This window comes from Gadus macrocephalus, chromosome 3 (genome assembly GCF_031168955.1).
Source record: "Gadus macrocephalus chromosome 3, ASM3116895v1".
In the NCBI taxonomy this organism is placed as follows: Eukaryota; Metazoa; Chordata; class Actinopteri; order Gadiformes; family Gadidae; genus Gadus; species Gadus macrocephalus.
Window position 1 is genome coordinate 4443811 of NC_082384.1, and position 13078 is coordinate 4456888.

The 13078-nt window shown below is 44.9% G+C and overlaps 1 protein-coding gene across 2 annotated transcripts in view; it reads right to left on the minus strand.

Annotated features, from left to right (window-relative positions):
• si:dkey-28b4.8 (sarcoplasmic/endoplasmic reticulum calcium ATPase 2) overlaps nucleotides 1-13078 on the minus strand; it is a 126972-nt gene that overhangs the window by 106143 nt on the left and 7751 nt on the right. For both annotated transcript variants that reach the window (XM_060046742.1, XM_060046741.1), the window contains exons 7-15: nucleotides 7493-7659; nucleotides 6429-6584; nucleotides 4809-4950; nucleotides 4308-4474; nucleotides 3740-3828; nucleotides 3271-3373; nucleotides 2847-2978; nucleotides 949-1074; nucleotides 242-481 (exon numbers count right to left, since the gene is read on the minus strand). In XM_060046742.1, the coding sequence (XP_059902725.1) occupies nucleotides 242-481; nucleotides 949-1074; nucleotides 2847-2978; nucleotides 3271-3373; nucleotides 3740-3828; nucleotides 4308-4474; nucleotides 4809-4950; nucleotides 6429-6584; nucleotides 7493-7659 (1322 nt within the window). The remainder of the gene's footprint in view (nucleotides 1-241; nucleotides 482-948; nucleotides 1075-2846; nucleotides 2979-3270; nucleotides 3374-3739; nucleotides 3829-4307; nucleotides 4475-4808; nucleotides 4951-6428; nucleotides 6585-7492; nucleotides 7660-13078) is intronic.

Sequence of the window (13078 nt, forward strand, 5' to 3'; positions counted from 1 at the left end):
AGTCGCACTCCATATATCTGATTGTTATGAAGACACCCACCCCCCCCCCCCCCCCCCCCTCTCCCTCTTCCACCCTCTCTCTCCCTATCCTCATCTTCTCCCACCCTCTCCCTCTTCCACCCTCTTTCTTCTTTTCCCATCCTCTCCCTCCATCATCCTCTCCAATCCTCTACCCCTCCCTCTCCCATCCTCATCCTCCCTCTCTCTCACTCCCTCCCTCTTCCACCACCACACCACTGACCTCATAGTCTGCAAAGGTTGCCGAGTTCTCGAGGTTGAGGGAGCGGTGGTCCGGGGGGGTGTCCCTGGTTGCCATGGCAAGGCAGCGAAGCGTGTCCCTCCCCGAGGCCCACTCCCGCACGGTGGCCAGCACCTGCTCGCGGACGGCCGGGCTCAGGGGCACCCGGGTGGACACGGCATCCGAACCCGTCCCACTGACCCTGATGTAGTTACAGCGCTCCAGCACGCTCTCTGGCGCCCCCTGATGGATAGGGAGGGGACAGGAAGTAACGGTACGTTAAAGATCCCATATCATGCTTTTTAAGGGTTAATAATTGCATTAGGGGGTACTACTATAATAAGGTTACATGCCTGTATGTAAGAAATACCCCTTATTATTCTCACTGTTCATTTCTGCAAAACCAATTACAACACCTTTCAAAAACTTTGTTTCGTATCATGTCGCAATAAGGCCTCCCTCCCGAGTAGCCCAGCCTGCTGTGATTGGTCAGCAAGGCCACTTTGTTGAGATTGGTCGAAAGCTTTTCGTATGTGTGGGCAAATTCACACTCCCGAGAAGTTGTACACATTGCGCGTAGCCGGGAGGGACGACTTCTGCACTTCAGCAACACCCACTGCACACTATTACGGAAGTAAAGTTTGAGGACAAACAAGCTGTTTCACTCACTTAATGAAGGACGGAAGAGGATAAAAAGAGTCAGATCCAACCTTGATGAACATCTTGGCTCCTGTGGTGGAGCGGTTCTGCTTATTGGGTGAGCAGAAGACAGACATGGACTTCCTGTCCCTGGAGAACTCCAAGGTCAGCTCCTTCCTCATCAGCTGTTTGATCACCTGAAGGAGATCGGGGAGGTAGGTTCAGTGTTGTGCATCGTATGTCTGAACCAATCAGGGGAGAGATGCTTTGATATAGAGGCAGGTGTCTCTCTATCAAAAGATATTCTCAGTGCATTTCACTCACTACCGGACGACGGATAATGCCTGTATTTCCAACAAATGACACACAACTAATGACATATTATTGTTGTTAATACAACTAGAGATTGAGCGTGCGCAACGCCCACGTGAAAACTCTAGTTATAGTAAGATAGGGGTAATTGTTCAATGTAAAGTGTAGTAAAGTGTAGTATACTATGCAGGCAAATCAATTATTAAATAGCTTTTACTGTTATTCAGGGCTGAAAAGTGCATTGACATTTTAAAATGCAAGGCAACTACTATTGGTTAGTTGAAAATAATAATCATTGAGATTAAACATCTCTTCCAGTGTCCTGGCCAAGACAGGCAGACGTAGCCTACAGTCACACATAGCATACACACAAAACATAGGAAAATTAAAACAGTCTGCAGGGAGGAAGGGGGATATCAATATAGCAAGATAAGGAGGAGAGTGATGTTAAGTTTGAGCAACTAAGTGTAAAGACATTTCGGGAGGCTCAAGGAGGAGAGTAATATTACATTTGAGCAACAAAGTGTAGTCTTGTGGTGGACTCTATAGACATAATTCACCATACTGTTTTAATAACATATTTTCGTTTTGTTATAGGTACACTGTCTCTTTAAGATCACGTCACTTGTGTATTGATGTTCCGGTTGGCGCAATGTTTGAATTGAACGTTTTTTATGTAATAAAATGAACGACATGTTGTTGCTTGTCCTGGTCGAGAAATCGTCTTCCCTTCTTTTATCACAATTTCTACAGTCTATAGGCAGAACGTCTTACCTAGGAGTGTTTGTAGACGGCGGAGCCGTTATGTTTAAAAACATGACGTCTTACCTGGGCGAGTGTCGCTGCGGTGTGTGCGCGTGCGTGTGTGTTCTTACCTGTGCGTGTGTTGATGCCGGTGCCGTTATGCTTAAAAACATAACGTCTTACCTGGGCGAGTGTCGCTACGGAGCGTCACGTGCGTGTGTGTTCTTACCTGCGCGTGTGTCGATGGCGGAGCTGTTATGTTGAAAAACATAAATCTTACCTCGGCGACTGTGCCACTGCCTTTGTCTTGACGTGCGGTGTGTGCGTTTCCGTGTATGTTCGTGCTTGTGGTGTATGTATGCGTTCGCGCCTGCTGTGTGTGTGTGTGTGTGTGTGTGTGTGTGTGTGTGTGTGTGTGTGTGTGTGTGTGTGTGTGTGTGTGTGTGTGTGTGTGTGTGTGTGTGTGTGTGTGTGTGTGTGTGTGTGTGTGTGTGTGTGTGTGTGTGTGTGGTGCAGGCTGCTTGGCACATGCGCAAATGACTAAATTGAGTAACTGGTGCGACACCTATACCTGTTTATGGTAGACATACAGCTTTACGGCAGGGACACAGGTGTATGAGACACTCATCCAAGTCTACCTGTTTAGACATTCCGTGATTTATTACAAATGACCGCTCTTAAATCTTATCTAAATTCTGTTATTTATCTAAATAACAGAATTAATATGGGATTTGAAGAGCTTGTTGTTGCAGGACTCTGAATGACCCAAGCCGTGATGCTTGATGTGTTGCAGATGCAGATGTATTCAATTGCTTGTACTAGTGAAAGTCAACATAGCGTATAAAGCGAGCAGTGACCGTTCTGTAAGCTGTGGGAGGAGTCGGCGGTGAGGAGGAGGAACAACAGTACGTACGGAGCAGCACGCGGTGGCTCTCTCGGACGGGCTGATGCCTCGCAGGTCCGTGTCGAACACGTTCATCTTCTCCACCAGGCAGCAGAGGGCGGTTTCTGTGGCCTCGCCCACCTTCTCGAACACACCCTTGGACTGAACCAACATCAACCGTGAGTAAGCCATCATGGAAACATGCTTCTCATTTGAGTAGTCTCCTTTTTTCTTTTATAATGGCTTTGTAGAATATACAAATATTAAAAACATGACGGTACATTGCATCCATCCCCCCACACACATTGAAATCCAAATAGATATTGAGTAGTCTTTTTTTATCTCATTGATATAGAGAATAGAGCACCTTTGATTGGAACAAACAACCATAGGGTCATCAAGTTAACTTAATTCCTCTCTCTAGATTACACGCTGTGATGAAAGTACGTCTGACCTCGTTGAAGTCCAGAGAGGAGTCGTTGCACAGGGCGCAGATGGAGGCCAGCTCCACCAGGCCCTCGTACTGACTGCAGCGGACCGCCAGGTCCTCTTTGTACCTGCAGCAGAGCACAGATCCAGGCAGGCCACAGAGAGAAGACACGGATTAAGGATGGAGGAAGGGAAGTGGACCATAATAAACATAATTGACGAGGACAGAGGTAAGAAGGAGGTGAAGGAATGTTAGAAAGGAATAGGATCAGCAGGGACAAAGGGGAGTTGGACATGCTACAGTAAACTTTTACACAAAGTAGTTTGGGCGGGAAGGGGAAGCCTTGAGTTTGGAATGGACAAAATACACTTATTGTTTGGAGAAGCATGAAGCATTAATACCAATAGTAGAAATAGAACCAGGCGACATTTGATTTGCAGGGCGGGGTGTTGGCATGATGTTAACAGGTTTTAAAAGGTTAAAGGTCACTCACACTTCCCCTTCTGGGGCATATGTTGATCCGGTGATATTGAACTCGCTTAGATTGCAGCGTTCTCCTGACACACTTTCCACCACAAACATCTACACACACACACACAAACAATGCACACACACACACACACACTGTTAGATAACGGTAGTGGATTAATAACATTCAATGACCAAATTTGCAACAGTAGCCAACTGCTAATTTAAAGTTGCTACAACCTTAATTATTTTTAGTGGTTTTAGTTGCAGGAATGCGTAAAATTCAAAGAGCTTGAATTTGAATCGCAATTCTGCAATTTACGGGTAAATGAAATGCATTTGACATGATTGCATAGCCATATTCCTCAACAGGGAGGTTCCCTGTGGAAGTTCACCCAGGGAAGTCCTTCTGTAACAGACTGGGAGGTGGGGAGATGATTGGTCAGTATTGCAGGGAAAGTGAGATGATTGGTTAAAGTCACGCTAAGTGTTGCAGGCGATGGACGTATTTTCAAGCTAGCGTTGGAATCATTTCAAGGGGACCGGCCAAATTTGCGTGAATTCTGGAGACCGCGACACGAGGGCCATCTCACCCGGCAGACAGACATCTGGTTGGTGGTCAGGGTGCCCGTCTTGTCGGAGCAGATGACGGAGGTGCAGCCCAGCGTCTCCACGGAGGGCAGGGAGCGGACAATGGCGTTCTTGCGAGCCATGCGCCTGGTGCCTAACGCCAGACAGGTGGTGATCACAGCAGGTAGACCTAGGCGGGAGGGGGGGGGAAAAAAGAGAGAGAGAGAGACAGAGAGACAGAGAGAGAGAGAGAGAGAGACAGAGACAGAGACAGAGACAGAGACAGAGACACAAGGATGAGCATGAAGGGCCAAAGACTGGTTGACAAACACAAAATGTAAAATATATAATACCTATACAGATAAATGTGAAATAGAGAAAAGTATATAAAGGAACATAATTAACTATCCTTAAAAATTGCATGGACTCAACGATTCTAAAACGAAGAAGAGAGGGTCGATTCTCCAATGGGTTCAAGGGATGGAACATAACGAATGCAGGGAGACAGAAGATGGCAGCCCTACCTTCTGGTATGGCCGCCACGGCCAGCGCCACAGCGATCTTGAAGTAGTACACGGCACCGCGCAGCCAGCTGCCGCCGTGAACAGGGTCGTTGAAGTGGCCCACGTTGATGGCCCAGACCGCGATGCATATCACACTGATCACCTGGAGGGGGCGCCGGTCTTGTTACTATCAAAGACCACACACGCCGGACCATCTCATGCATCGTTTATAAAAATAGAGACATTTGAGAAATACTATTTGCCATTTTTTATTTATTTGTATATATTTTGGAATTGGGTTTTTGCAGTTATTTTCCAAGAGAGAGTCATGAGAACTTGGATGAATACTTATATTACAGTAACCCGTTACAAAATGGACATATTCCCTGATGCATATGGATAAACATGTACGATGTCTTAGAGGAAATGAGAGTTGGGACTCTTTTCGTATGATTGGTTGAACCCTCCTCCAGCCTAACGTGAAGCAATCGCCCTGTGGACGTGGGTGTTCTGTATCTATTGGAAGTGGGAATTAAAACATAACAATGCACAAAGGGAGGTCTTCTCCATCTGAACATGCGGGAGTGGTTGTACGAGAGATGGTCAACCATGGTCAACACCACCTCCGGAGAGGCCTGGGAACCAATCTCACCAGCTCATGTTTCACCTGCTCTATAAATCAGGCTTGGCTGCCATTCAAAAAGATGAGTCCCCGGTACGAGCTAGACCGACCAATCACAACCGTTAATCACGCAATAGAGGCATCAACGACAACAAAGATGGCTGACTGAAAAAAGTCTGCCGATTCCACAATCGAGACGGTATTAACTGGACGATATATTTTCACCCAAAGACAAATTAACATTCCCTTTTTTCATCACTCAGTGCTGTGTCATTTGTATTGTTGCTATGATTGGTCTATCCAATTGCATCCAGAGGCATTTTGGTCTGTGCCCGTTGGTGACGCCCGTTGGAAATGGAAAATGAACGAGAGGTTTCAGAATAAATGCAGTTTGCTGTCGCATGCCAATGCCAGGATACCTCTGGAGGGGTTGTACCCTTCCTTCAACCTAGCATAGCGGTAGCTTGTCGTCTATACCTAATGTTTCACAGAAATGTTTTCGAGTCTAATGCTTGGCTCATACAAGGGACTGCTGTGACGGCCCTCTTGCTGTCTTTGTGTGTTTTTGTGTAGCTTGGGGCAACACCCATTGCTCCTCTCAGGTGGTTCCTGGTGGCTGCAGATATAAGGCTCACCAGTCTTCCCATGGCTCTCTCCCTCTCCAGACATCATTTGACTTTTGGTACACCATTATTTTGGTTCTGTTCATCGATAAATGATGATTACTTTTGCAGTTAGATTTTGGTGTGTCCCCATATATGTTTTGGCCAAGAGCCGGGCCGTGACACTGCAATATGCTAATCGGAATCATTGCTGTGCATTGCCTACTTTATACCATTCTACAATTGTATATGCAATGGAATAACATTGGAATTACATCATTAAAGATGATTGGCACCATCATCTAAAGCACTGGTGCACCACGGCCACTGTGTCTCCGCCCCTTCAAACCAGGGATGGGGTGCAAACCTGAACACTGACATCCCCAGATGCTGAACTGTGATTAGTTGGTTCAGTACCTTGGACAGCTGCTCTCCAAACTGGTCCAGTTTCTGCTGCAGGGGCGTGCGCTCCGGGTCCGTGGCGGCCATCTGGTCCCGGATCTTACCGATCTCCGTCTGGACCCCAGTGGCCACGACCACACCGATGGCCCGCCCCGCCGCTATGTTGGTGCCCTGAAGGGACACACAGTAACACAACAGGAAGTGAAGCCCCTGTGTGGATCCTAGGGAGAAGGTGGGGCTGTAACAACCGCCAAATAAGTCAGTTATAGTGAATGGCTCTCGTGGCAATGAGTCGGGCCCAAATGAGTCGGGCCCATTACAACCACCCCATACCACTTTACGCAACGTGATGTAATGTTGAGGAGCCAACGGTGCACCAAAATACGTTTTTATGTTTTTTTTTAAACGTGGTGGGTGTGTGTGTGGACGTGAGGGGCTCTGACTGGGCCGAGGTTGACTGCAACCACACCGTGGCGTTTATTGCATAACGCCACGGTATGTTTGGATGGTGAAGCTCCGTACGTGCAGCGATTTATTTAATACCCTCGTCCAAGGGTTAGGCTTCCCGGACACCAATAGTATAACGCTACGGTGTGTGGTGCATTTCATAAACAACATTGCTCATTATAACATCATACTGAAGGACGGTACTAAAAAAGTGTCACAAAGTTGCCAACCATTGTGATAACAAGCCCCCCCTTTCCTTAAACTTCCCTTTTTTATCCAATTGTTTTGAAGGTATTCACACTAAAACAGTGGCTCCTTAAACTGTATTGGTATTCTGAAGTACTCGTATCTGTACTCTGTATTTGTGAGTACCCAAATGAAAGTACCTGTACTTGCACTGTACTTGGTCTGTGAAAAGTGGAATCGCTGCTATACGCAATACATCTTTCCCAATTCAACAACTACATTACAGATGGTATTTGTGATGACTTGGCACGCGCACACACACACACACACACACACACACACACACACACACACACACACACACACACACACACACACACACACACACACACACACACACACACACACACACACACACACACACACACACACACACACAATCTTACTGAGAAAAGCATGTTTTTCTTGTCCTGGTTGACAGCGCGGGGGTCTGGCACAGGGTCAGTGTGCTTCAGAACTGAGACGGACTCCCCCGTCAGAATAGACTGATCCACCCTCAAGGTTGTGGAGCAGATGGAGGTCAGCCTTATGTCTGCAGGCACCTTGTCACCAACTGTGGGTGAGAAGGGGAATCCAGAAGAAGACACTAAATAAAATTCATCAAGGTGTGCATGAAGCATCAGAAAAACCATGTCCCATGGAATCCATTGCAATAGCACATATTTTCACACACACACACACAAACGCAAACTATTAGAAAAACTCCAATAGCCAGGTTTAGGATTATCGCTTTATAATCAAGAGGTGAGGAGATCGGGATATGTATATTCATTGTGTTTTCTATGTTAAATAGGAGAGTTTATGTAATTGGTATACCATCTTCACCTTATTGTAAAAAAAAAAAGAGGGCAGAAATGACGACAGAGTATCTTAGCTAAGACTTCTAGATTAGAATTTCCACGCATAATAACAAATCTGTTGATCGACAAATGTATCTATTCGCATGCGAATCAATTCACTGTTTTAGCCTGAACGTCCTGAGGCAGAGCAAACCTTGTAGGAAGGCAGCAGTGAAATATGCACCAAGAGGAGTTTTTTTCCACAGAGCCGGGAATGGCAATACCATTCAAAGTAAAAAGACAAATATAAATATATTTCTTTCGGCAGATCCTAATCAGTCACAAAACGGTGATGTTAGAATCGACTGGAATGAACGCAAAAGTAAAAAAAATGTGTTGTATTGCTTTAAAGAGTAGGGTGGGTCAAGCACTCACACAAAAACACACATAATCCAGCTTCCTGCTGTTACATCACTGACTAATGTCACTGTGTTCCCATGATCTGTAGGAAAAACTGCAGGATTTTCCGCGCGCACACACACACACACACACTTTTGTGAACCCCAGCCTGAGACAGCGTGTACACTGGAAGATTCAAGTGTATTCCTACGAGCCCATATGAAAAGAGAGGGCTGTGTTTAAAATATTGTCATCAAGTACGCATGAGGAGATATCACATGATTTGTGCATGTGCAAAGGTGCTTTCAGGATTGTCCAAAGCAGATATGGAAAAAGTTTCAGTGGGAGGAGCTTGATGATACTTTGCCTCTATTGTATGTATTCTATTTTATCAGTTTTCTTTTGTTGTAGTTCTCACTGCTCTACTAACAAGGGGGCCGAGAGAGGAGAGAGAGGCAGATAGAGAGAGCAAGAGGGAGAGCGAGAGGCAGATAGAGAGAGCAAGAGCGAGAGGCAGATAGAGAGGCAGAGGGAGAAAGAGAGGCAGATAGAGAGGCAGATAGAAAGAGCAACAGTGGGAGAGAGAGAGGTAGTTGGAGAGAGGGAGAGAGAGAGGCACAGGGCCAGGGGTAAGCATGTACACGGGACGCTTGTCAAGGGAGAACTAAACAGAGGCGCTGCAATGTTATTCCAACTGTGTCCAAACACACTGATGGAAACCAGCTGCTGGAACTTGGCTTGGAAACAGCACTCTCTATGGAAGTGAGGCAAACATAAACCACAGCCTTGACATTGGTTTAACCTTCATAGCAGATCCTGGTATTTAGGGACAACATCAAAGGCTGCATATATTTGGTGTATTTTTGTTGTTTTGTTGTCTGTTCTTATTCAAGAGCCTCAACATGCAATCTTGTTTGCATGAAGATAAACCCACAAATGAATGAGGATAGTTTAAGTCTGTGGAACGCATTAAGGCTTAGAGCCTAGTTTCCCAAAACCTTCTTAAAGCCTTCTTGGCGCTACTTCATTCGTAACCTCTACTTTAAGTTGGACCTTAACATCTCACGTGTTTCCCGAAACCTTCTTCGCTACGCATCTCTTCCGTACGTCGTTCGTTGGTGAGATTGGTTTGAAGCGCTCGTAGAACCTTCTTGGCTCTACCATAGAGTAGCGTTTGTGTGTGCGCAAGTATTTTCTATGTATTTAACCTTTATTTAACCAGGAGAAAAACCTATTGAGATTAATAATCTCTTTTTCAAAGGTGACCTGGCCAAGACAGGCAGCAGAACAATGAACCACAGTTACAGACAAACACACAGGGACAAAAATTGAAATAGCACTAACACAAAGTGCTATTTTGGCAGTGGCGTGCGGCAGTGCATGTGTGAGTGATGTCAGCGAGTGAGTACGAGTGAGGAGAGCGAGCGGTAGCGTGTGTCAGTCTAGTGTCAAGAATGCGCTAAAACAGCGCGTTAGCCACTTTTTTAGGGAGCTAACACGCCCAACGCACTTACGCGCAGAGTTCAAGACTTTTAACTTTTTACGCTCTTACGCGTGACGCTTAGCCGCGATAGCCAATCAGCGTTGAGCTTGACCCGACGTCACTGGCTGAGAGACGGAGGACGCACAGAAGCAGAAAGAACATGGGACGACCAAGTCATCGTTTCAGTGTGTGCTCGTCCTATCCTGTACGACACCACGTTGGTGTCGTACAGGGATAGAAACAAGAAGGAGCAGTCGTGGGTCGCCGTGGGCGAGGAGACTGGGCGAGGAGACTCACCCAGCTGTGAGTGCCTACGGAGGATGTCATTCACCCAAACACGGCGGCGTTTAGGTTTCCTACGTTCCTCGGACTCCCACAACAAATACAGCGCAGTGATGGTGGTGATCTCAGCCATGTTTGTGGAGCAAAAGAAAAATAGGGGGGGAAAATAAGTATTGGGCGGGCTCATCTAGATGTGTAGGCACGTAAGGCGCGTTGAACCATTTTTGTGACACACAATGATCAAGCGGCAGGTTAGGCGCGTTGCGCGCGTAACACGTTTGTTGTGGCCGTACCTTTACCCCCGAGAGAACTTCGGGGAGAGAGAGCTTCAGAAGGGGTGTGCACAGATAGTAGGCTTCAGTGCACCCTATTTATGTATATGTCAAAACCACAAATGCAAAAAAGGGTCAATGCTTTGTATTATGGATACTCCAAGTTTTGCAGCAGATAATACATACCGTATTTTCCGCAATATAAGGCGCACCGGAGTATAAGCCGCAGCAGCTAAATTGAATGATGTTTACATATATAAGCCGCACTGGACTATAAGCTGCAGGTGTTTTAATGTTTAATTACCATTAGGGCTGGCCCGAATGCCATTTTTCAGGCTTCGAATACTCGGTTTTCCGAGCGAATATTCGAATACTCGTTCCAGAAAAAAACTCCATCAAAAACAACATTAATAATCCATATACTCCCTGGAACCGATTTTGACAGTATTTGCATATTTTGTTGAATATTTAATAGCTTTTGGATGTTAATTAGTAGGCCTAAGTAGGTTGAAGTTCCTTCGTTTTTCCCCGTGAAAGCGAACAGCTGTTGTTCCGTTCCAAATCAGCTGTCCTCTGCCATCTCAGCCCTTACGGGAGCTTTTCAATTCATCCTGGAACGTGCATCTTTTCAGGGAATTTGAACAATAAATCCATAACAAATACCGAATATTGATTGTCTTATGTGTCCATATTATATCCATTATATTGTCCGGGTATTCCCAAGACGCTCACGCTCTGCAGCATGCCAGTCACAGTTGATTGCTGTACAGCACAGTTCGCTGTACAGCGAACGTAAACAAACAACTAAGGTTAGCATTTCGTCAAGTATTACTTTTCCTCCCGAGATCCCGCTAATGTGGTGTTATAAAGTAAAGGGAAAGAAGATATCTATTCTTCCTCCACCTCTCTCGCTTCTCTGCTTGGTGTTGCTGACGCTTATAATTTGCCTCCCTCGCTTTTGTAACGTCACGTGCGTGGAAAAAAAACAACGAAGCTCCGAATACTGATTTAAGCTTCGAATACAAATTTTCCGAGTGGCCGTTAGCTGTAAAAATCCATAGAGTAGCCGCACCGTTATATAAGCCGCAGAATCGATAAATGGGAAAAAAGGCGCGGCTTATAGTCCGAAAATTACGGTATATATATATATATATATATATATATACACACACACCGTAATTTTCGGACTATAAGCCGCGCCTTTTTTCCCATTTTTCGATTATATAAAATTTGCGTAATTTAATTATTTCCTGTTTTTAAAAGTTTGTATCCTAAAAGGCGCGGCTTATAGTCCGAAAATAAAAAATAATTAAATTACGCAAATTTTATATTTTTCGATTCTGCGGGTTATATAACGGTGCGGCTACTCTATGGATTTTTATAGCTAACGGCCACTCGGAAAATCAGTATTCGATATATATATATATATATATATAGCCACGCCTCTCTGTTGAGATTACAGGCGCGCGATCAGCTGATATTTACAGTTGATCAGCTGGTTAATCATTTTCAACCCGGTCTTGTCCAGAAACGCCGCTCCAAATACGGTTTGAACTGTCGTCTTTCGGGTTTTTTACCATCACTGAAGAACATTAGTACAGCGCTCGCCTCCGGCGTTGGAGCAACGAATATGTTTGAGCCAATACGTTGAGTAGTTTCTGGAGATAAATTAGTACATTGTACAGAGAGATCATCATTTTCATTTCACCTGCCATTTTTTTGATGAGCGTCTCGGTCTCGAGCGCATGCTTGTGGCAGTGTCATGGCAACCGAAAGTCATCGTTTCTGAAAGCCTCCATCTACCCTGTCCACACTACAACGCAAACCCACCGTTTTCACATTTATCCACCTCAGCGATCGTTTTCGAAAAGCATTGTTTTCAGTGTCCTAATTCTCAGTTTTAGTGTGGACGGAAGGGCTAAACGGATGATTATTTATGCGTTTGTAGATTTACCCGGGTTAGTGTGGACGGGGTCTCAGTTGGAAGCATATCAGGGCCTTTAATGGGCAGTTCAACCATTTAACACATTAAGGCCAAGTGAAAACTGCTCAGAAAAATCCAAATTCTTTGACACATAGCAACTTTCTTCTTTTTTACAGTAACGCAAATAGTTACTTTCCCTGGTAACTAGTTACTTTTATTATTGAGTAATTCAGTTACTAACTCAGTTACTTTTTGGAACAATTAGTGAGTAACTATAACTTATTACTTTTTTAAAGTAACATTCCCAACCCTGCCAATTACCCCCTCTACCCATAAACCCAAATTTGTGGTACTGCACCCAAAGGTGGCTCTATTGTAAAAAATCATGAATTAGGCTTATTCCTCCTCACCAGATTGACCTGGACTCAAAATTCATTCAGGATATTAATCTCTAGAATCAGACGCATTTATAAAACCCTGGTCTTCTGCTCTAAAAATGTTCACTTTTCCAACAATTTCGTAGAAAAGCCAAACGTCCACAGTCTCAAGCCATTTTGCCTATATGACCATTTTGTTATTGTATAGCTACCATACGGCTATCATTAGATGGATACCATTAACATTGCAAATTTTCAGATCTGTACTCTTTTAAGAAAGCCCTTAATTATTTTGTGAAATATGTGCTTGGAGTTGTCTTGATGTTGTGTTCATCAATCGTCATTTTCACCATGTGCATGAGGCTTCTTGAATTTAGGAATGTCAGTGGCTCAACGGGATAAAGCCGTGTACTGGTGATCCTTAGGTTGAGAGTTTGAATACTGATTAGAGCATTA